General features: G+C 39.3%; 1 protein-coding gene across 1 annotated transcript; it reads right to left on the bottom strand.

Moving 5' to 3' along the window:
- Positions 1–11,031: 11,031 nt before the first annotated feature.
- Positions 11,032–13,847, bottom strand: LOC121995723 (3-ketoacyl-CoA synthase 11-like). Its single transcript, XM_042549486.1, has 2 exons — positions 13,562–13,847; positions 11,032–12,881 (listed from the first exon to the last, which is right to left on the bottom strand). The coding sequence occupies exon 2, from the start codon at positions 12,784–12,786 to the stop codon at positions 11,248–11,250; it is 1,539 nt and encodes a 512-aa protein (XP_042405420.1). The 5' UTR covers positions 12,787–12,881; positions 13,562–13,847; the 3' UTR covers positions 11,032–11,247.
- Positions 13,848–25,667: the final 11,820 nt, after the last annotated feature.

Consider the following 25,667-nt stretch of genomic DNA (forward strand, 5'->3'; position numbering starts at 1 on the left):
AGTCCAGACAGGTCGACGGGCTGACCGGATGTCTGGCACGAAGTCTAAGCGGGTCGACGGGCTGACCGGACGCTTGGCGAGAAGTCCAGCTAGGTCGACGGGCTGACCGGATAGCTGGCGAGAAGTCCAAGACGGGCTGACCGGACGCTTGGCGAGAAGTCCAACTAGGTCAACAGGCTGACCGGATAGCTGGCGAGAAGTCCAGACGGGTCGAAGGGCTGACCGGATGTCTGGCAGGTGAGTAAAGGTAAGTCACTGGAAGGGAGTGACTGTGAGGACGCGTTCCCGGGAAGGGAACATTAGCCGTCGATCTGACTTAGATCCATTTCGGATATCTAAGTCGAGATCGTGACTAGATTCCGGTCTCGGAAAAACGGAATCTAAGTCATACTTTTTAAGTCAAACTTATAAACTGTGCTAACATTCTGTTTTGCAAGATATACATTATTTATTTGCCTCGGACTAATCTTGTCTTGCAGGAAAGCTGGTTTCTGGAGAAAGGTGGTCCGGGCGCCCGGAGGGGATCCGGGCGCTCGGGAGGCAAAATTTATCCAGATCGCGCATCGCCACGTGGAGCTCGTTGGTTGGACCTGCCACGTCTCACCAGGGCGCCCGGAAAGGATCCGGGACGCCCCGAGCCTCATATAAAAGGAGGGCCAGAGGGGAGCTTCAAAACAACAATGAAAGAACTCGTCGACTGCTTACTTTGCTGCTCTGCGCTCCAACGACTCTAACGAAGCTCCGACAACGCAATCTTTTCTTTGTAGTTTTCCCTCTATCGGTATAGCTTTGTTTTTCTGTTTATTAGCATTTCTTATACTGCCTTTGTACTTATCATTTCGAATTGCTAGTAAATTGCCCAACGAAAGTACTCACAGAGTACGGGCCTTCGAGTAGGAGTTGTCACAGGCTCTGAACGAAGTAAAAAACACCGTGTTCATTTGCCTAAGTTTTTTTTATTATTCCACTGCGCTTAACTCTTTTTAACGCTATTTTTTTGAATTGATATTCACCCCCCCTCTATCGACGTTTCACGATCCAACAGTAACTTTTCAATGATAGCAGCCACATGGAAGGTATCACTCAGAACTATCCCTTTTGAGTGGATCTTGTGCAAGATCACCTGAAGTTCCTAGACTTTGCTGATCACTATCTTGGAATCAACCATCTTGTAGTCCAAGAATCGACCCACGATGAACTTCTTGGCCCCTGAATCCTTCGTCTTGTACTTCTTGTCCAGGGACTCCCACAGCTCCTTAGCCATTCTCTTCATGTTATACAAAGTGTACAGTGAGTCGACAATGCAGTTGAGGATGTAGTTTAGGCAAAGGAACTCAGAATGAGTCCATGCCTCCACTACATTGATGGTCTGCGCATCAGCATCCTCAGCTTGCTTGAGAGGATCCTCGGTCAAGAACCGAGCCAGATTGAGCATGGTCAAGTAGAAGAGCATCTTCTGTTGCCACTTCTTGAAGTTTAGTCCATTGAACTTCTCTAGCTTTTTCCTGTGATTGATTGACACAGTTTCAATCGAAGTGAAGGGAGCCTTCATGTATTGAGGCTGTTGCACCTCAACAATCCGTTCTGTGGCCATCTCAATAGAACAAATCTGTTTCAAAATTGTTAGCAAAAATAATTCGTTGCCGGAGATTTTCGGGGACTTAATTGAATTTAAATTACACAAAATAAATTCAACTTATCTATTGAAATGACTTGAGCTGATAATCTCAGGCTGTCAGCAGGGCTGGTATCTGCCAAGTGTCGAACGAAGGCTGCACAGTGGCTGAGCGAGCTAGCTCCCGAGCAAGCTTGAGACTGACCGAGCATAGTGACCAAGTGGGCTTACAGCCGACCGAGTTAGCAGAGAGACCGAGCGAGTTGAAGGTCGGTTGGGTAGCATAGTCGAGCGAGCTTGGCGATCGAGTGCCGAGTGAGATCAAGGTCGGTTGGGCGGATAGACCGAGCGAAGCAACCAAGTGGTCAATCAGGCAGAGTAGCAAAGCGACCAATCGAGCGAAAGGGCGAGCGGCCAAGCGAGCTGGAGGCCGGTCAGGCGAAGAGGCTTTGCGAGTTGGGAGCCGACCTGGCGAAGAGGTCGAGCGTGCTGACCGACCGAGCGAGTTAGTGGCCGATCGGGTGAAGACTAGAAAGCGACTAGACGAGCACGCTTCCGAGCAACTAGGCAGGCGAATAACTGAGCAAAGCGACCGGTCTAGAGCTGAGTGAACTGAGGCCTGCGATAAACGCAGTTTCCTTAAAACGGATTCGCCCCACCTTCGACTGTGCTTCGAGGCTTTCTTGGGTCGTCTGTTTCCCAGGATACAACGGTAAATCGTGATCTCCACCAAGCACTGATGGTCACAGTGAACTAAGTGATACCCGAACTATCACAGGCACTCCGTCGAGCAAAAGTTACACGACAGAGGAGGAAACGTAGGTGGAGAGCTATTGCTTTTCTATATGAGTAACCTTTTGCTTATGGTCGCAACCTCCTTATATAGGAGCTCAGACCAATGACAACGTTAATGATCATTTAATGATCATTATTTGTCAACTATGTAATGCCAATGTTTCATTCGACTGCATTAATATTTCTTTAATACATCCGTTTCACTCGTCTGCATTAGTCTTTCTTTAATGCATCCGTTACACAAGTAGTAAAAAGATTTATGTGGCAAAATGTTCATTGTTCCGCTTGGATAAATTTTGCTCCGATCGGTCTGGCATTTGGCACGTGCAGGTCGTGCCATAAGCAAAGGGATGAAAATGACATAATAATCGACAAATCAAGATGGAGTCATAAGCAAAGGGAAGAACATTTAACAAACTCAAGGGCAATACATCATTTACTAAATGTTCTTCCCTAACAAGAAGTAACTCAGATTAGAAACTACACAAGTGCCAAGGACTTGTGGGAAAAGCTAGTAGAGCTTTATGAAGGAACATCGGAAGCAAAATTGGCAAAAGGAGACCTTCCCCGAACTCAACTCAATAATGCCAAACTTGAAAGAAAAAAGGTATCAATACTTCATTCTAAAATTAAGAAAATTCTAAATGGATTAACAAGTGTAGGTGAGAAACCCTCCAACCGAGATGTGATGATGAAAGCCATCAATGTTTTCCCAAGAATCACCACTCAGATGTCAATTGTAGACTCATTCTACATTTCAAAGGATCTAGAGAAGTATACTCTAGATGAGTCCTTCTCAGCCATGGAGCTTGATTGAGAAGTCCATCGATCAAGGGGAGTATCTTTTTGTGGATAATAAGGAAAATGGTAAGAAGAAGAAGTCTCCATCCCCACCATCATCCGATTCCAATGAGTCAAGTGTCTCAATGGATAGTGATCAAGAGACGTATAAGATAAGAAGAATGAGAAAAGTATTAAGAAATTTTAATTTAACAAATTATATGCTAAGAGAAGTTCAAGGGTCAAAAGTAGAATAAAGAAGACCATATGCTATAATTGCCAAGAAGTAGGGCACATGAGGGATCAATGTTCTCTCTTGAAGAAAAAGGAGGAAAAGAAGAAGGAAGAAAATAAGACAAAAGAAAAGGGGAAGAAGGCTCAAAACTTAAAAGCAACATGGGACGATTCATTCTTATCGGAAGAAGAAGATCATCACATATCACACTTTTCTCTAATGGTAGTCGATGACATTGCCTCCACTTCATCGGAAAATGAAGAAGAAGGGAGAGGAAAAACTTCTGATTATGACTTCTCGGTAAGTGAGGTATATAAATTTCTCACTCATGCTTTAGTTAAAATTATTTCAAATACAAATGAAGATTTGTTTAAGGCTAAAAATAAAAATAAATCTTTGAAAAATGAGATTAGTTATTCTAGAGGAAAAATTAGAATCCATGTCTTCTACGGTAAATGATTTCTCTAGTATGCATGCTTCTTCTAGTTCAAATGTTTTATGTTTAGAAAAAGAAAATAACTAAGAGAAAAGGTAGAATACCTTAGTAAAGCCCTTGAGAAATTCATAATTGGCTCTAATACCTTAAACATGACCATACTGAGCCAAAGTGCAAGTTTTAACAAAAAGATGTTAGGATATAAGGAATCTAACAATGAAAAATTCTACCATTGTCTAATTGCTAGGGGACAATTCAAGATAAAAAGCATAGATAGAAAATGGATTTCTAAGGAATATTTAATTAACCAAATTAGAAAGAATTTCTATTTGGTGCCAAAGTCAATTCTTAAGGGTTAGAGGATTTTCAGAATAGTCAATTATAGAAGACTTAATTCAAATTCTCTATGAATGATTCACTTAAGACCAAAGGGGGAAAATTAGACTATTACCTTCATTACATCTCGCAACAAACCTATGCATGACTTATTTTATGATTCTAGATATGAATGTGAGATGATAGGATGATATATTTAATTTACACATGTTGGGACCGAAAAGTAGCTAGGGGGGGGGGGTGAATAGCTCGTTGCATTCCTCGTGTGCTCTTCGTTGCTTGTTTCTTTAAGGATGTGCAGCAGAAATACAAAGAAACAAAATACACAACGCTAACAAGAGGATTTACTTGGTATCCACCTCACAAGAGGTGACTGGTCCAAGGATCCACACACTCACACACCCTCCACTATGAAATCACTCCTTTTCAGTAACTACTGAAGGCGGAGAAGCCCTACAACTCTCACAATACAAGAAGAAAGCAAGAGAAACAAATACAATAGATATCTTACAAGATATGGAATGAAAACCCTAACCCTAGCTTTCTTCTTCTTGCTTTTTATCCGCCTCTTGACTTGGGAAACCTTCAAGAACTGGCGATCTGAGCTTGAGAGAAGTGTGGAGAAGTCGCTGTGTTGATCTGAGATGAAATCGTGGAAGCAATACCGTAGCCATCGCACGCTTGCAGCTCAAATACGACGCAACGGTCAGATCCCGATCGATTCGAAAGCTCCCAATCGATCGGGGAGGCTTTGGATCGATCCACGGATCGATCCAGAGCGTCTATGTGCTCTGGGAAAACGCCTGGATCGATCCACGGATCGATCCAGCGCTTATCGCGTGAACCAATATCGTCCCAATCGATCGGCTGATCGATTGGGACCTCTGGATCGATCCACTGATCAATCCAGAGGCTCTCTGTTCGCTGGGAAAGGCCTGGATCGATCTACTGATCGATTCAGAGGCTTTCTGTTTGCTGGGGAAAAGCCTGGATCGATCCACTGATCGATCCAGCTCTTGGTTTTTGCCCAAAACCAAGTCCCAAGCCTCTCAACCCAACATTCGGTCAACCTTGACCTGTTGGTACATCATGTCTAGCATCTGGTCACTCCCTTGACCTGCCAGGTCTCCCCACCAAGTGTCCGGTCAATCCCTTTGACCCACTTGGATTTTTCTCTTCGTGCCAAGTATTCGGTCACTCCCTTGACCTACTTGGACTTCCACTAGATGTCTGGTCAACCTTGACCCATCTGGATTTCCTCATGCCAAGTATCCAGTCAATCCTTTGACCTACTTGGACTTCCCAACACCATATGTCCGATCATCCTTGATCCATCTGGATTTTCCCTGTGCCTGGCTTCACTCACCAGGACTTCCAATCTGCCTAGCTTCACTCACCAGGACTTTCTTCTGCCTGGCTTCACTCACCAGGTCTTTCACCTACCTTCACTCACTAGGATTTTCACCTGGCTTCACTCACCAGGATTTTCTTCTGCCTGGCTTCACTCACCAGGACTTTCTTCTGCCTGACTTCACTCACCAGGTCTTTCACCTAGCTTCACTCACTAGGATTTTCACCTGACTTCACTCACCAGGATTTTCTTCTGCCTGGCTTCACTCACCAGGACTTTCTTCTGCCTGGCTTCACTCACCAGGTCTTTCACCTAGCTTCACTCACTAGGATTTTCACCTGGCTTCACTCACCAGAATTTTCTTCTGCCTGGCTTCACTCACCAGGACTTTCTTCTGCCTGACTTCACTCACTAGGTCTTTCCTCCTGCCTAACATCCCAGTTAGGACTTCCCAGTCAAGTATCCGGTCATCCTTGACCTACTTGACTCTTCTTCAATCAACCTTGTATTGTCAAACATCGAAATCCAAACTAAGACTCAAGCTTGGTTAACTAGGTCAACCTTGACCTGAGGGATGTTGCACTAACAACACATACTTATAGCATTTTGATGAGTTATGAAATGTATCAAAATAATGATCATTGACCAACTATGGAAAAAGTAAATATTTAATTAGTGAACATCTTGACCATAGATCATAGTTAGATATTTTAAATATTTTGAAAATAATTCTATGATTTGTAAACTGAGGTTTTATCTTTTTAAAACATAAGAATTTAAAACAAGGATTTAAAGTTATATAAAATTGAATGGTTTCAAAAGTTCTTGAGTTTTTGTTAAAACATCACAAATATAATAAATTTTTATGAAAATATATTTTTTCCCTTATTAGAGGACATTAAAAGAAATATGTTTTTAAAATTTTATAGTTTTCTGAATTTTATAGAATTTTTTATGAACTTATGAAGTTGACTTTAGAAATCCATTTTCGGATTGGACTTGTGACAGTTGATTGCATCATAGACATTCGACTAGTGGCTATTTTTTTAGCATTCTGTTTGTATTTTAAAAATTTAACTTTGGTTCAAATTAAGTCAAAATTGATATCATAGGATGCATGATTACAGGGTGCAATCTTTTTGATAGTGGCAAAGGGGGAGAATTGATAAAGTTTAAGTTTAGAAACTTTTATTTCTCCATGTTCTTGTAAAAACTTGAAAATTTAGTGATAGACATAAGTAAAAGGGGAGCTTCGATTTTATGCTTCATGTTTACACTATGTTTGTAATTTTTAAGTTATTATTTAAGCCTAACTTAAACATATTGTCACACATTAAAAAGGGAGAGATTATGAGTATAATTGACCTAGGTTTGATTGAGTACGATCATGATTTTAATGTGTATGTCAAAGAGTTTAAGTTAGATTTCACATTGGTTTGATATATGTGTTTGAGTTGTGCAGGACTTGGTGAGCCACTTATGAGAAACTTGGTGCGACCAAGTTTGGTAAGTACATCCTATGGCTCGGGTCCTTGAAATCGGAAAAGGATGGTGCATTCAAGGGACCGCTGGACAAGGATCAAAGGAGTGGGTTGAGGGAAGCGGACTTCAAGGCAACGTAAAGAATGACATGGAGAGGAGTTGTAGGCTCAAGTGCATCTGAGGGACGAAGGCTAAGGAAGAGGGTTTCAAAGGCAACTCCGTAGAGGTTGAGTATAAATGATTGTAATGAGTAGTCGACTGATACAACGATCAGCCGACTGGTCTAGATCACACAGACACAAAATGTTTCTGTGCCCAATGGTTATGAAAACTAATCGATTGATAGATGTGTCAGTCGACTGGTAGAGAACTGTTGAATAGAATCGCTAATTCTGTGGAGTGTCGTTGGCTATGTCCAACGGTCATACTAGTTGACTGATGGTAATGCCAGTCGATTAGTGTAGGAAATGAGTTGACACAAGATCAACTCTTTCCTCTTTATTTAAAGAAAGCTTGGGACATGAAGGAGTTTACTGATTCTTGTTGAATACTCCTAAGTGTTTGCCCTCAAGCTTCTAAGCCTACACTCTTCTTCCTAATCTTATTCTCCATTTTGTGAAGAAGAAGAGTATCTTGTGGGAGGTTTGCTCCACCGAGGAGTACTCATAGCCGGAGATTGCTGGGGACTAATCCACAAACGAATAGAGTTCATTCACCTAAAGGACAAATCGTGGAGTATGAGCAAATTATCTTCAAACTACATTAAATAATCTTTTAGAGTTTGCTTTCTCTTCTTACTTTGTTTTCACTATTATTCCACTATGCACTAATGAATCATAGGAAGAAAGTAAACTTAGGATGATCATCTATTCAATCTCTTCTTCTAGCTAGGCCACGATCTTCAACACCTTCTCCACGCACAGGTAAGATTTGGAATATCTTTTACTATTTATCTCTATTATTTTTACCTTTACTTAACCTCAAACTAATTTAAAAGTCAGAGTGATTGCATGAGGACCCCTCCCTGACTCGTCTATAGACGTTTCTTCTCTCTATGGTAGGCTAGCTCGAGACTTCAGACTCCCTCACGTCAAGGTCCTTCTACTGTCAGTGCGCTGTCCACCCCGCCGCCTGTACATCTTCATTCATTAACATCACATATGAGTAAATTTACAGCATAATGTTATATAATTAAAAATCGATGTCTAAAATATTCATATATTTTATATTTATAATTATAATTTTTTTAAACTATTTTTTGAAGTATGTTACTCTTACACCACCTGTGGAGTAAAATAAAATCAATGGCTTATTATCTGAGTAAAAAAGGTGGAACCGTCACCCTAGCGGTTTCCTGAGCTTGGCCCCCCAAAATTTCAAAGGGAGTAAATCATGGTGAGTACTGGGTTGGAAAGTTGACTGGGGTCTTAGGAGTTTTTGACCAGCAGATCAGGAATATTATTCCCGTGTGCAACTGACGATCCTCGACCTTTGGCCATTTGAGTAAACAACTAGGTAACTTACCAACTGATCCAATCCGTGGGGGCAATCAATGACTTATTATCGATCATACTGAAGGTTGGTTTCTTGGTTGTTTTATTTTACGATTTGATTAATTTTAAGACTGATCCGATTCATAAAAAATTTTCATCACACCATAAGTACAGGTCAGTCCATGACAGAGTTGCTATTTGGCGGACTTATTATTTGATAGGATCGGACAAACTGATTTATCATCTTAACTCAACCTAATTCAAACGGATTTACGGATTAAGGAGTCAACCCACGAACCCATAAAATAAATTATATAGAAAAATTAAAATTTAATTAATCTAAATCCAACCAAATATACTGTACTTTTCTTTTTAAATTATTCTTAAATCACTGTCACTAGATTTGAAAATCTAACTATACTATTATCTGATTTTACAAGTGAGTTAGTTTATCGAAGGCGAAAATTGACCAAACATTACTGTTTTATTTTTGCTTCTATTCTAAATGTTCACTCATTTGTTAAACTAGGTGTCAACTTAACTTTTTTCCATGATTTCTCCTAATTCGTATTTGTTAAATTATTTGAACCTTTATTTTTGCATTATCTCCTCATATTCATATACTATTTAATTTATATTTGATGCCTCCTAAATCATAATTTCATGAGTTATATATATATATATATATATATATATATATATATATATATATATATATATATCTGATCAATGTAGGTCATGGGTCCAGATAGGTCGATCCATATATTTGCATCTATTTTTAAATAAATTGATAAAATTTTAATTTAAATTATTTGACGATTCTAATTAATTATCTAACTTATATCGATTAATTATTGAAATGATTAACTCAACTCCAAAGATGGATCCAGGAATTAGAATTAAGGGAGGTTAAAGTAAAAGATGATTTTACTCATCCCAAGTGACCTAATATCATCGACCGCACAACAAGATTCATATGTAAATGATTGATTTTTTGTAGTGTACATGCATATAAATCAAGTATGCAACAGACCCCCAGAAGGGAGGGTATTCTGTGTCTATTAGTCCGACAATTTAAACCTATACCCAAGGAAGTAATTCTACCTCCTGAAAACCCATTGCGTTACGCTCAACTAGAGCCAGGAGGGGCTATCCAAAAATTAGAATTACGAGTTGACTTAATATAATAAATTATATATTATTATATAAAAAACATAAGCTCAGAGTAATTTTAAAATAATAATTAATGATGAATAACATAAGTATGATGTTAAACAAGAAATGAAATATATGAAAGTTAAGTTAAAGTATAAATAAGAAAATCTTAACTCTAAACTGAGATCATAATTCATAATGCTCACAATTTAAGTTTAGAGTGTGAACAATAATTTCTATTTAAGAAAATTTTAAATAATTTTAATTTAGTTTTAGCACGGGCAGCATTTCCTTTCAACCGGTCACAAGTGGCAGTGGCCACACAATTTGATCGTGCCGGTGGACATGATAGTGCCGCAGGAGACAATCTCAATAGGTTGTAGACCGTGTAATAGAGAAGAAGAAAAATGAATATATTAATAAATTAGAGATACAGTTTACTCATTAATACACTTTTTCCATATAAAAAGTTTATTTTTGGATTCTCTTATTAAAATAGTTTGTATTCATGAGGGCTGAGCTATAGCCCAGTACAATCCTCATGAAGATCCGTCTATACTCAACTCCATAGAGATTTTCAATCAATCAGGATAAATAAAAAATACACAGCAAGCGATTCGTCTATACTCAACTCCACATAGATTTTCAATCAATCAGGATAAATAAAAAATACACAGCGAGTGACTAGTACTTCAATCCAATATTTTTAGATTAATCATCTATTTTAAAAAAAAATATTTATTAATTTATTAAAATTGAAACTCGATATTTGAATATTTGAGGGGAAAAAAAAACATCCGTGGGCTGCACCATTGCCCCAGGGCGGGAAGGCTGGTTTCCTGCATCAGCAGGTAGGTGTTATTTTGGGAAAAGATGGATAAGTGTGACTTGCTTGAAACATTAAAGTCAAAGAAAGAAACTGCTTTAAGCTTGCATATTCTATAAACACTCAAGAAGCCCTCAACAGCAATTCATTTATTATCATCTTATTGCTCTGCATTAAATACAAAGACTCAATCAAAGAAAAACATAAAAACGTAAAGACGTGGAAAAGCTTGAGTTCTCAAGTTTCTCTTTTTTCCTTCCATCACTATCACTTGATATTTAATATACATGTAAAAAGATTGTCTGTTGGAAATCAAACCGATTTAACGAAGACAATATACAAATTATGATAATAATAATAATAATAAAACTTTGAGCTGTTGTTGCGTGACAGATAATGTTGCTTAATTCAAGCTGCACGCCTTGAGATTCCTACTGGTTCGACCAATAAATTACTAACTTACGTGCAGATGATGTAGCATGAGAACTTACAAAATAATATTGGATAACTTGGAAGAACCAAAAGTATTTGACATGAATCAACCTGACATCCAGGATGCAAATGCTAGTGCAAGAGTTGGATTATGACAAGTTTTAATAAGAAACATCTGGATCTAAACCAAAACAAATAGATAAACATCACTCCAACCTCCTAAATCCACCAGTTGAACCAATGCTATTTTTTTCCACCTTACAATCTAATTAATCAAATCCTTTGCCTGTGAACAGATGCACCTTCCAACATCAAAGTGTTGAAACCTTTGGAACTGCAACTGGAAAATCATCAATTTCATCCATCCATGGGTTTTTCTCCTTTGCAGGATTGACGGTCCTCAGAGCCTTCCACACAGCACTGTTGCACTTGAATCCAGACCCAAATGCAATTTGCCAAATTCTGTCCTTCTTCTTGATCCTCCCTTTCCCTTCTGAATAAGCCAATTCATACCATAGGGAACTGCTTGAAGTGTTTCCAAACCTGTAGAGGGTCATCCTTGAGGGTTCCATATGCCAATCAGAGAGCTTCAAGTTCTTTTCTATTTCATCCAAAACAGCCCTTCCTCCAGCATGAATGCAGAAATGCTCAAAGGCCAACTTGAAATCTGGAATGTAAGGCCTGATCTTCATTTTGAATAACTTCTTGGCCACCAGTGTAGCCAAAAAGATCAATTGTTCAGACGCGGGTAAGACAAGCGGACCTAGTGTAGTGATGTTGGTCTTGAGAGCATCACCAGCAACTGCCATAAGGTCTTTTGAAAGAGACACACCCACCTTGCCATTCTCATCCTCTTCTTGGGTGACACAACTGAAGCACTTATCATCAGAACCCTTATGAGTGCGAACCGAGTGCACCAATTGGTACTTTGAACGCCAGCGTTCTGACCTCTTGTTCGATAGAAGAATTGCAGCACCTCCCATACGGAACAAACAGTTGGAAACAAGCATGGAACGGTTATTTCCAAAGTACCAGTTCAAAGTGATGTTCTCCATGCTGATAACCAAAGCATAGGAATTGGGATAAACTTGAAGAAGGTCCTTGGCGAGATCAATAGAAAGGAGACCAGCACTGCACCCCATTCCGCCAAGATTATAACTGACAATATTTCCTCGGAGCTTGTAATGATTCACAACCATGGCAGAAAGAGATGGAGTTGGATTGAACAAGCTACAATTGACAATTAAAATGCCAATGTCCTTGGGTTTGACATTTGTCTTTGCCAAAAGTTCATCAATGGCACCAAACATGACCATTCTAGCTTCCTTCCGTGCCTCGGCCATGCAAGGGTTCGGAGGTATATTGATGACCGCCTCAGGGAGGTAAGTTGATTCGCCGAGACCAGACCTTTCAAGAATCTTTTTCTGGAATGCAAGGTTCTCTTCTGAAAACGAGCCTGTTTGAATAGATCTATCCATGAACGTTAGCCTAGAGCATTTTCGTGCATCTTCGGGCTTGTAACAAGCAAAATTAACCAAATACACAGGTCTGGGGCGTGTGAGGAAGTAGACAGTGGAGATGAAGACAAGAAGTGTGGAGCAAAGGATGACAGAGATCAGGTTGAATCTAAGATGCTCCCAAAGGTCATGGACATCCTTGATGGAAAAGGTGGAGAGGGATGCGGCAACAATGGCAACAAGAGGCAGAAGGAATAGGTACATCCCATGGGTAATTAGATAGTGGTAACCAAGTTTAACATACTTGAGCTTCACGGATTGCTTGAAGTCAGGGAGCCGGGAGGGAGATGATTGGATCAATGGGGCATTGGCTGTTTGTTCAGAACCAGCCATGTTCAAATCAACCGCTTATAAAAGGAAATTTACAGATGAGGAGAAATGTGTGATTTTTGGAGCCTCAGATCAAACAAAAGGTCAGATAGCAAGACCTGCACAGGTTCACAAAACAGGGAACAAAATCAAAAGAATGCTCTTCGTTCATTTCTGTCCAACAAAAATTTTTGGCAAAGAGGAAACAATAAACGACAGAAACACAAAATGTTATATTGTTCTAACGCTCTTCTTAGAGAGAAAAAGGAGCCGTCTACGAAATAGATCAAAAAAAAATATCTGACATAAATTAATGGTAGCAAAAAATGCAGAAAGATCTGTCTTTGGCTACAGAACAGGGAACAAAATCAAAAGAATGCTTTTCGTTCATTTCCGTCCAACAAAAAAATTTGGCAAAGAGAAACAGTAAATGACAGAAACACAAAATGTTCTGCTAACGCTCTTCTTGGAGAGAAAAAGGAACCGTCCACGAAATGGATCAAAAAAAAAAATCTGACATAAATCAATGGTAGCAAAAAAAATGCAGAAAGATCTGGTTTTGGCCACAAAATCGAGAAGAGGGGGCGACCCAGAAAAGAAAAATCTCAACGCCATCGCGAATCAATTCGGAAAAAAAAATACATAAACAACAGTCTATCCAGAAAACAATCACAGAAGACCAAACAACAACCTTTTCCTCTCAAGAACGTGTCATTGTAATGCGAACCGAATGATCAACCCCAAGCACACTTGCTAACGCGGGTACAGAAGATATTCAACGAGAACAAGAGTTGCAAACCTCAAATCCAGGCTTGTGACACGCCGGGAGGGGAGGAAGGGGATGCCCTACACAGCACGGCTGAATTTAGGAGGAGGCGGTGGAGGAGTAAAACACCAGGGACGACGTAAACAAGGGGCGGCGAAGAATGAAGAGGAGAGAACGCTATAAAAAGACTTCGCCCTTTCTTTCTTCGTCTTCCTCTGTATCATCGATGGCGATCGGTGAATGGGTCGTGGGAGGATGCTTCGAAACGCACCGTGATTCCGCCAGGCAACAAACGCGACATTTGTGCGGCAGGCGACCCATCTGCAAGTCTTAGCTGGCGAAATTCCAAATACTATCAGCCAACGTACTCTCTCGTCTACCATCCTTTCCGTTGGGTCAAAATGTCAGGCTTTGATAAGGCCCGCTCACGGACGATGCTTCTAGGGTTTTGACTACGCTTGCGACCGAGGAGACGCCTCATTTGACCGACCCTCTTCGCTAAAAATGGAAGCAAAACTAATCAATCTAATTTTACAGGTAGCAATCAATGTAAATCTTATTTTGACACGCGGATTCGGTCCTCAAATTTATATTATTAAAATAAAATTTATCCCTTTCAATTTTTAATTTTTTTTATATCACATATTCGACTTAGACGGACTAAGATTTAAGGCCAATCTAATTCTTTTAAAAAAATTTAATTAATCATCTATCAGTTCGTATTCTTACTATAATCGTCTATTAAAAAAATTATCTATTAATTTATTAAAACTGAAATTTAATATTTCAATATCTTGAAATAAAAAAATTATTTTAGCACTACACCATTGTTTCAGAATAAATCATTTATTTTCAAATTTCAAATTTAAAAAATAACCTCTAAAATATTTATGTAATTTGAGATTCAAATTACTATACATGAGATTAAAAAAAAAGATTTTATGGTCCCATGTTACGATACAATAATAAAATACTCAGAGAAATAACAAGAAACTCATAATTTAAATTTCAAATGAAATATCTTAGCGGTTAGACGAACCATAAGCGTCATTATCAAGGTCATTTGTCATGCAAAAGATAATGTATTAGGTTTGAGAGGTGATAGAGATCAAAGCTTCATAGTTAATGGGTGAGAACAGTGGTCTCTATAACTGTAAGAGTTTAATACAATTTTAGACGCACCGTTAAATGCCAATTGGTGGGTAGGAGTTTAAACAAGTCGAGCCGAGTTGAATTGAGTCGAATTTTAAGGTGTTCAAGTTTGTTTGATAAGATAATCGAGCCAAGCCGAGATTTAAGATGAATCAAACTTTTGAAATGAATATTCAAGTTTAGCTTGGTTTATTTTTTATTAGCTTGAGCTTATTTGAAACTTGACTTGAACTTAGTTCGTTTAGATGTTATCACTCTCAATTCAAGCTTGGTTCAAGCTTAGTTTGAGCTTGGTTCGAGCTTGGTTCATTTAGATGTTATCAAGCTCTCAATTCAAGATTATTTGATTGTTTGAAATTTTTAATTGCTTGATTGGTTATTGAGCTTGATAATTTAAATTTATTTTATTTTATTGTTTATTTAGCATATTAAAAAGAGTTTTATTAATGAATATGATTCGTGAACATTGTTCATGAACGTTGTTCACGAACATTGTTCACGAACGTTAACGAGCTGAACATATATGTGTTCAAGCTTGTTTGTTTAGTTTAACGAGTTGTTCAAGTTTGTTTGTTTAATTAATCTCATGTATATTAAATGAACATAAACAAGCTCTTACCAAGCTGAACACCAAGCTTGTTCATGAACACTTGGTTCATTTACAGCCCTATTAGTGGGAAAATAACAAGGGTTAGCAACATGTTTGGTTATGACAACCCATCTCTCATTATATATATTTTTGATATGGTACGGATATATATATATATATATATATATAAAATTTGAGATGTTTAGAATTGATCCAGGTGCATGTTAGTAACATGGTCTAGGCGTCTGGAACGAATCCTAGAGGTGAAGAGGAGTCAATTCTTTAAACCGATTAATCCTAGAAGTATCAGTCTGATTTTACTAAAAACACTACAACAAAAACCCTTATAGACATCGGTGGAACAACAACGATTTTAAGCAAAAACCGATGTCTTTGAGTATTTTACACCGATTTTTCCAAAAACCGGTGTGTATGAGCGCAGATTTTCGCTCATAGACATCGGTTTTTTAGGTGATGTCTATGAGCGCCTTTTTTTTCGTTAATAGACATCGATTTTAACAGCGGTTTTTAAAATCCGGTGTTAATAAACCAAAATAAAATATTTTAATTTTTCCACTTGCCAAAATTTGCAACACTATGAAGTTCCCTCCAAACCTAAACCTATATCCCGCCCAACCATCTCTCTGCCTAAACCTAAACCTAAACCTTGGACCATCTCTCTCAACCTCATCTCCCTCTTTGCAACAACACCTTTGTGCACTGGAGTTTCAGTTAGGGCAGGAAACGGGCGATTTTGGGAGATTGAAGGCGAAAATTAGAAAACCTCCGCTTTCCCTCTCTTTGTCCTGTGGAAACTCTAGGCGGTCCGAAACCCTTCGGCTCTGCTTCGCCCCATCGCCGATGGTGCTCGCGGCGGAGGAGTTCTTCCATGAGGAGGAGGTCGAGCACCCCATGCGCTAGCTGCCACTCGACCGAGTGTACTCCTCCTCCGTTCCCTGCGTCAGCCCTAGCGGATCCTCCTCCGTCGCGTCCAAGAAGGTGAAGGCCAGGATGACTGGCGAATCGGCGGGCGAGGGCGAGGAGGCGGGTTGGAAGGATAAGCCCTCGGATGTCGGGCCTGTGGGAATGTGCAATGGTGACGCCGCGAAGCCGTTACTGGTCTACCAACGGAGGGCTAAGCGGCCCTGGATCGAATCGGGTTCGGAACAATCGGGTGAGGGAGATGATAAGGGGAGGCTTGACGCCGCGGCTGAGTCGCTCGGGGATGTGAGGATTGTTAAGGCGAGGACATGTATGAAGTACGAATTGCTTAGGTTGGGATCTGGTTCCGGTTCTTTGAGTAGTATGTCCAGGTTGCGATTGCGATCAAATGAAGGCCGTAAGAGGGTCAATTTTTCTGAGGCGAGAAAGAACGTTCATGGTCCTCAGAAGGATTCTTCTGGGTGGAGCAAAGTGAAAAAATGGGTAGAGTGAGTTCTTCTTCGCCACTATGCCGATTATTTAATACTAAATTGTGTTTCATGGGAGAAGTTGAATTGTTTTTCTCTTGGATTTTTTAGCAGCAGCATGTACTTAGGTGCTTCCTCTGTTCTTGTAGGTTGGAAATTGAAGGCGTAGACCCGCATGCATTGATTGGCTTGGAATGCAAGGCAAGTAATTCCCATGACTGTCTGAGTATCCGACTAAATGATTTTCTGTGGATATCAGCTTTTAACTGAGCCTTTTCAGGTTCTTTGGCCTATAGATGGTGATTGGTACAAGGGTTCCATCACGGAGTACAATTCAGACACCAAGCAGCATAGAGTATGTATTGAATTTTGTTTGGTCAATCGTTCATTAATCTCCTAACACCTCCCAAAGACCATCAGTCTGGAAGCTTCACCTTTTGCTTGCTATACATCGTTTCTCTTGTTTAGTTCTTTCGTGGTTTTCCGTTAAATGAAATAAGGAGCCTGTGATATGTTCTAGTTCGCTTATGGAAGTTTGAAAGCTCATTTGCTTATGTTCTTTCGTTCTTCTGATGTTCTTTTTATCATGATTAGTTGCTGATATGTTAACAGTTAATATGTATTTTCCTACGTATCCCTAAATCGTTACTCAATACACATTATGCCTTATCTTTTAACTCAAACAAACTCAACTTAGTGCAGGTTAAATATGTGGATGATGATGTCGAGCATTTGATTCTCTCAAATGAAAAGATAAAGTTTCATTTATCTTGTGTAGAAATGAAGGATTTATGTTTGAAATGTGGTGTCCCCAACTAAGAGAAGAAAGGCCTAAATTACAATGAATTGCTTGCTTTAGCACTTAACTTTCATGATTGTCAAGGTCTTGAACCAGGTGAACTTGTTTGGGCAAAACTTACAGGCATGTGTAAATTTATGGTGTAGTTATCTTATATGTTTCTTGCTGATTACAAATTAGGTATTTTTATATGCAGTAAATTGATTGAACTTTGAAAAGATTTTCTTTATGATTATCTTCATAATTATTTAAAATGTTAGTATTGTAGATGTTGGGATTAAATTTGATAAAAGTTCTCGACATTATTTGAAGATTTAATATGATAGCAATGTAAATTTATTATTTAATACTTTACTTTGTTGCGTTACATGCTTTGTAGCTAGTGGCTTTGTAAAAACTTTACATTGCTTCACATTTGATTGCTAGATTGAAATGCCAACAGTTGGGACTACTATCATGAATATCATAATTTTGTATTTGTCTTTGTTAGATGGGCTGCAGATGTTTGGTACTTTCATAGTCTTCTAAAGAATCTTCTTATTTATATACATTCTCATTGATAGGGCATGCTATGTGGCCAACAGTTGTTGTTAGTGAATCAAATTTTGGTCCTAAGAACGCTTTGAAGCCCTCCCGGACAAATGAATCTATCCTTGTACAGTTTTTTGGGACTCATGATTTTGCAAGGTTGAGTTCTTATTTAAGAGCTGTTGTATTTTACATTATCTCATCAAAGCCATTTTCTCTACTTTTTTTAAAAAACTTTGGATTGGATACTGAAGATTTCGGATCTTAGAATAAAAGAGGAGTCTTACATCAAAATTGTGCTTCTTTCATAAACCAATATGCGATTATGGATTTGTTATTTTGAATTGTAGACTATTAAAGGTTATTTTTAATAATTGTTTTACAGGATCAAGTTGAAACAGGCTATTCCGTTTCTCAATGGCCTCCTTTCCTCTTTGCATCTAAAGTGCAAGCAGGCAAGATTTTGTCGAAGCTTGGATGAAGCAAAAATGTATGTGCTTTCTTTGATATGTGATTTTCCATTCTTTTCTTTCAAAGTTAAAAAAACCATACAGCCAATTGCCTGTTGCATCTAGTTTCAGCACTCTCTAAGTTGCTATGTTTCTTTGAACTTCATATAATCCGGCCATTGTTTTGTTGCCATGTTTTTTCTTTCATGAAGGCAAGTTCACTGTATGAAAGTGCATATATTACATCTGGCTAATAGCGTGTAGTACACATATATAATGTTTGCTCTTTATTACTTGTTTGAAGTTGAAAATGACAAAGATGCCATAAACGAAATATCTTTTAATGTCATCAGAGCTGAAACTGCTCTATTTGGTTATTGTTTCAAATCCATGAAGGTATGACCATCACAAATAGCTACATAGTGGTATCTGGAAGTACTTTGCTAAAGATGTGCAACAATTGTTCCATGTATAGGCTAACATATGGTGCAATGCATTATTTTCTGATGCATTTTCGATAGCCGGAACCTTTGTTTAGTGTTTTCTTTGTCTATACAATGAAGAAAAATGTGAGGTGTTTTTTTATAAAGCATCAACTTGCAATGGGGGGACTAAACTGATGTGCCATTAATGCATTATCAAACAAGATTATCGCATCTGTGGAAGTTGTGGGCTGGTGTTGTAGGTGGGGAGGAGCACCTTTTTAATTCAACCTTTTTAATTTGATACAAGCTTTTGTTAAATAATTTTTTTCATTATATATTGAAATATGTTGATAGAATATAATTTGATGGTTCTATTGAAGGTTGCTATTGAAGGTTGGAGCACATGTCTTTTGTCGTTTGGAGCACATGCCTTTTTTTGTTTGGAGCACATGCCTTTTGATGTTTTTTTTTGGTGGAGAAAACTTGTTATTGAAGGTTGTATATATTTTGGAGATTGAAGAAAATATTATGTTTGTGTTATAGTGTGGAGTTAAATGTTATGAATATTTTGAATGAAATACAAATTGTATGTATTGATTTGGTAATCCAATTTATATTTATGTGTTATGGAAATAAATTAAGTTTGTGAAATGAAATATGAATATTGTCAATTGATTTAAATTGAGCATTTGATTTGGAATTCTACAAGTACAATAGAAAATAGGATTTTTTTTTAAAATTCGTAATTCAATAATAGCAATGGTTTTAACTGTTCCTATAACTAGACCTCTAGAACTGGTTATAACCGCTTCTAAAGGGCAGTTTTCTAGATTGGAAAATTCTATAGAGGTGGTCATTAACCACTTCTATAGGTATACATTATGATGATTTTCTTTTTAATTATGATGATTTTCTTTTTTGTCTCCCTTTTACATATTTAACATACACTTGGTACTTGGACACTTTACAGTGGCTGCTTGTGACTTGTTGATTATTTTTTACGTTTATGTGCCTTATCAGATGATTCTCATGACTTGCCTTGAAACAAGGTAGTAGTAAATTCTATAATTGTGTGAGTGTAGCTGATGGGTAACTTTTGATTACAAAATGTCTATTATAACCAAGTTAATTGCTGATCTTTGTTGGTGTTCGTTTGAACAGATTATTTATGTGGAAGCATGTGAGAGTGGCAGTATCTTTGAAGGTTTAATGCCAGAAGACCTTAATGTATATGTGACAACAGCATCCAATGCTGTTGAAAGCAGCTGGGGAACCTACTGTCCTGGGATGGATCCTCCACCACCACCGAAATATATGACTTGCCTTGTTGACTTGTACAGCGTTGCATGGATGGAAGACAGGTTTGAGTTTTATACCTAAACAAGTCATATCTGTTGTCAAGTTCAAAAGGTCTAAACATTTTATTGCATTTGATTTATTTTTTTTCATGTTAATGGGCTGACATTAGATTGTTTGGTTCCGCTAAGGAATTTTTTTTTAAATGTATTTCCTTCTTCAGTGATTTTGTTTCTTTTGAGATGAAACAACAAAGAGGCACTGAAGTACAACAAATTGGATTAGAGCATCGAATCCAAGTTCAATTGTTGAATTTTCTGATTAGTAACTTAGTTTTAATTACAAGATGTTAGTGCATTACAGAATAGCTACACTTTTAAGTCTTGCTAATGACATAGCTTTATTTGTTTAAAATTTTCCCAAGAAAATTTTGCTTCGGGCATTAAATGCTTTTTACCTTTTACTCTTCTCAAAGCCATAACTTGGTCTTTCTTGAAAAACTTTGTCAAGAAATTAGCGTGTGGTTAGTGTTGTCACAATAACAGAATGTAAATTTTACTGCTGCAAAAGTCATATCTTGGTTCTTAATTTTGACACAGCCTGGTGTGCTAACTCATTTAAAAGATAAAAAGGAGCCAAAACTTCCATTTCAAAATTGCATTTCCAAAATTCTACCACTCGTCTACAATTGCGGTGCATCATTTATCATTTTAGAGCAAGCATGTAATCCATGAGATGAAAACATTCACTGCTGGTGATGAACATGTTTCCTTATTGTTCGTTTTCCTGTTTTCATTCTCACACGAGTATCTGTGAACAAGGCTTTGATGCATGCCTGGTGTCTGCTTTTAAGGTTTTGCAAAAGATCTTTGTAGCCTACAACTATCTCAGCGAGAACCGGCTTAGGGACTCGAATAGGCACCTTTGATCTCTTCTTTGTCACCCATTTGATGGGACCAAAGGTCAACATGAAATCTGAGGTTTGTAAATCACCCAACAGTACCATATTTTGTTCATCTACAAAGCTACATGATTTGGAGACTCGTGTCATTTGACCAAATTCCACATTGTGCATTAGCATGGTTCTCCTCCTTTTACATTCCGGTGGAAATTGTGGAATATTGCTGGCGTGTGTCTGCGTTGAGCCTTTATCACTTGAAATTGGATATATGGAACCTCTTCGGGCATTGTCAACATGATTATAACAACTTTTAGCTTGTTCATTCTCCATTTCCCCTCGCACTAAAGTTGTATCACCATCTAACTTTACATGACTTTGAATGTTATTCTGTTTTGATATCTCAACAATGTGGGTTTTATCTGTACTATTTGCCTTGCCAGCCATTCTAGCCAGATGCTTCCAATTTTTCTTCAATAATTCTCTTCTAGAATGATGAATAGGAGTTGGATATTCTGGCAGCCTTATGTGCATATCTGGTACTTGGTTGTTGGAACGATTCAGATCAAAAGCAATATCAACTTCTGATTCTTCACCTTCAACCTCCAATCCTTCACCAAGTTGAACTGTTATCTTAGCTCTGGAGTTGGTAGTTGTGTTATATTTCTCCTTTATGACAGATTTTGATTCCATGAATGCCTCCTTTGGATGTTCATCTGCAGATTGGTTTTCAGAAGGAAAATCAAGTCTTTGTCTAACAACATTGTGGCAGTGAGCCCCCTTTGGCCCAGGGGAGGTTACCATATTCCAGCTCCGCAGTCCACACAGATGATCACAAAAACCCTTGGGGTTTCTTCTGAGGAATGATGGGAAGCACCACAGAGGCAAGTTGAACTGTTTGGTTCTTATTTTTTTTTGACAGATTAGCTCAAAAAACACAAACAGTGGATGTTTTAACTCAGAAAACTGCATTTCCAGCTTTCAAAATTGCTTCTTTACCATTTCCAGCTTTCAAAATTGCATCTTTACTAATATATTATTTATGTGTTTTTACAGTTTACAAATCTCAACTACTCTAGAGATGAAATTGATGAAGTGCGGTTCGATTGGGCGGAATGCATGCTAGATTACATTTGAAGTACGGTTCTACCTTGATGTGTTGTTAAAAGAATGTTCTATCTTGATTTTGATATCTATTAGCTAGCTTTTGATGTAAAAAGAATGTTTGGGTATTTTATGGACACTGTTGTAAGAATATTATTTATATAATTTGTGAATATTTGTGTATTTTATGGATATTGTTAAATGAAGAATATTTGTGTAATTTGTGAATATTTGTGTTTTTTTTATTATTGTCGGTTTTTCATTGTTTCGGAAATCAAATTTGTGCTGTTAAAAAATATCCATATTACATCGGTTTTCCACCGCTATAAAATCGGTGTTATTAACTAATATTACATCGGTCATTTACCGCTGCCAAAACTGGTGTTATTAACATACAATATTACATCGGTTTTACACCGTTTATGAAACGATGTCGTTAAGTGATACTATACCGGTTAATAACCGATTTGAAGACCGGTGTCGTTAAGTGATACTACACCGGTTTTAACCTGATGTCTAAAATGGCAGACTTTTTACATCGGCTTCATAGACATCGGTCGAAAATGAAATAGACACCGGTGGAAAACCGATGTCTATGAGGATTTTTGTTGTAGTGAAAATTTTATTGTCTACTCAAGTAAATTCAAGAAATATAGATAGATCCTAATGGATTGTTGGTGCGGGAAGGATCCGACGATCGAACCTAGATTTTGATAATGGCAAAGGAATTCAAAGTTAAGATTATTTGTGTTCTAACGTGCTTGAATGAGGTTTCAGGAATGTCCTAACTACGGTTAGGCAGGTGGAAAATCCTAAGGGGTGGTAACCTTAGGTCCTAGGGACTGGTAACCCTAGGTGAAGGAAAATCCTAAGGGGGGGTAACCTTAGGTCCTAGGGGGTGGTAACCCTAAGAGGAGGAAAACCCTAAGGGGCGGCTGTTGGTGCAACCTTAGATCAAGGTTGACCTGGTTGACCAGACTCGAGTTGACTTGACTTGAGTTGTATTTTGATGTTTGACGAGTTATGTTTGACAATGTTTGACGTGAACAGAAAAGTTGTATCTTGATGTTTTACAAGGATACAAGCTTGGGAGATTGTGGGTGCAACCCGTGGTCAAGGTTGACCTGGTTGACCCGAGGTGAGTTGACCTGACTCGGAAAAATCCAAGTAGGGAGCTTGGCATGAGAAAAGTCCAAGCAGGGAGTTTGGCATGGTGAAAAGTCCAAGCAGGGAGTTTGGCATGGTGAAAAGTCCAAGCAGGGAGCTTGGCACGGGAAAAGTCCAAGTATGGAGACTTGGCACGGAGAAGTCCAAGTATGGAAGCTTGGCACATGGGAAGTCGGAGAGGGCTCGGTAGCTCGTTCTCCGGACTGTGGTCAGAGAGGGCTCGGGAGCTCGTTCTCTGGACCGGATGGAAGTCGGAGAGGGTTCGGTAGCTCGTTCCCCGAACTGTGGTCAGAGAGGGCTCGGTAGCTCGTTCTCTGGACCGGATGTGGAAAGTCCTGGTGAGTGAAGCCAGGCAGACGGATAAGTCCTGGTGAGTGAAGCCAGGCAGTGGGAAAGTCCTAGTGAGTGAAGCCAGGCAGTGGAAAAGTCCTGGTGAGTGAAGCCAAGCAGATTGGAAATCCTGGTGAGTGAAGCCAGGTGAAAACCCTAGTGAGTGAAGCTAGGTGAAAGTGAAAGTCCTGGTGAGTGAAGCCAGGTAGTTGGTGAAAGTCCTGGTAAGTGAAGCCAGACAAGGGAAAGTCCTGGTGAGTGAAGCCAGACATTTGGGAAGTCCTGGTGAGTGAAGCCGGGCAAGGAAAAATCCAGATGGATCAAGGCTGATCGGACATCTGGTGTTGTGAAGGTCACGTAGGTCAAGGGAGTGACCGGATACTTGGTACGAAGAGAAAAGTCTAAGTGGGTCAAAGGGATTGACCGGACACTTGGTAGGGAGTCTTAGCAGGTCAAGGGAGTGACCAGATGCTAAGCATGAGATACCAATAGGTCAAGGTTGACCGGATATTGGTTTGGAAGGCGTGGGACTTGGTTTGGGCAAAAACCAAGAGCTGGATCGTCGATGGATCGATCGGATACATCTGGTTATCGATCGGTCGGTGACCGATCGAACAAACGATGTTATCTCTTGTATGTTATCGATCGATCTGCGGACCGATCGAAAGCGAAGGCAAAGAGAAAGGAGGATCGGCGTGGACCGATCCACATGCACCCTGATCGGTCCACAGACCGATCAGGAGACGATCAGAGAGTTGGGCAGAGTGCTGATCGGTCTGGGGACCGATCAGCATAGGTCCTGATCGGTCCCCAAGACCGATCAGGGAGGCCTCGGACCGATCAGGGTGGAGCCTGATCGGTCCAGATATAGCCGTTATGAGTGACAACGGCTATCTCCGTCTTCTTCGCTGTCTTCTTTGCAGTGCAGGTTATAAAAGGAGATCGAGGGCTTCTACAGCGGAACTTGATCTTCTTCTTCCTCCTCTGAACTGAGCTGCTGTTCTTCTGAAAGCTGTGCTCTTGAGCTTTGCTGAGCTCCGAAGCTTCGTGTGAGCTTCTTCGACTGAGTTGCTTGTTGGCATTCGTCCGTGAAGTTGGTGCTTCATCCGGGACTTCAGTCGACGAGAAGGCAAGCGACTATTTGTACATTCATTGTGTATTTTGTTCTTGCTCTTCTTTGTATTTCCATATTGCTGTTGCAAGTTATTGTGGCGAGGTTTCTCCACCCACAAGGAGTATTTATTAGCCGGTTCTCCGGGGACTCATCCACCGACGGATTGATAGGGCTCGTTCCTTACAGACACGCCGAGGAGTAGGAGTATCACCTCCGAACCTCGTTACATCCATCGAGTTTGAGGTTTGTCTTCTTCCTTTTCGTTTCTACGGTTTCATTTCCGCTGCGCTAACCCTAATCGTAGGAAGAAACGCGAATAATTTGGGGCGGCTATTCACACCCCCCCTCTCTAGCCGCGACCGTCGATCCTAACAAGTGGTATCAGATCAAGGTCGCTCTTCATTGGATCAACACCCGGGGGAGCACGAGCTAGAGAATGGAGTTATTTGGAGAAGACGTCACAATTCCACCTTTCTACGATCGCGACGACTTCGCGTTTTGGAAGGTAAGAATGAAGTACTTTCTTATGACTAACCTTGAAAATTGGAGTTGTGTTCAATTAGGTTTCAAGCCTCCGATGGACAAGAAAGGAGAAACCCTAGAGAAGAAGGAGTGGACCAAGGAACAAGTCCACCAATCCCTAGTCAACGATGAGGTATTGAAAATTTTTGAATTTTCTTTACCTAATGATGTTTTGTGTAGGATAGGTGGATATAACGATGCCAAGGAGTTGTGGAACAACTTGGCAAAGTTCCATGAGGTGAACTCCACTTCAAGTCATGAAGAGGAGTCAAGTGAGCCAAGTAGCTCACTTCATGGAGGAATGGATTTAGAAGTTGAGGGCCACTCAACATCTAAAGAAGAAGAGGAGGAGAGTTC

Source organism: Zingiber officinale, chromosome 6A (genome assembly GCF_018446385.1).
Source record: "Zingiber officinale cultivar Zhangliang chromosome 6A, Zo_v1.1, whole genome shotgun sequence".
In the NCBI taxonomy this organism is placed as follows: domain Eukaryota; kingdom Viridiplantae; phylum Streptophyta; class Magnoliopsida; order Zingiberales; family Zingiberaceae; genus Zingiber; species Zingiber officinale.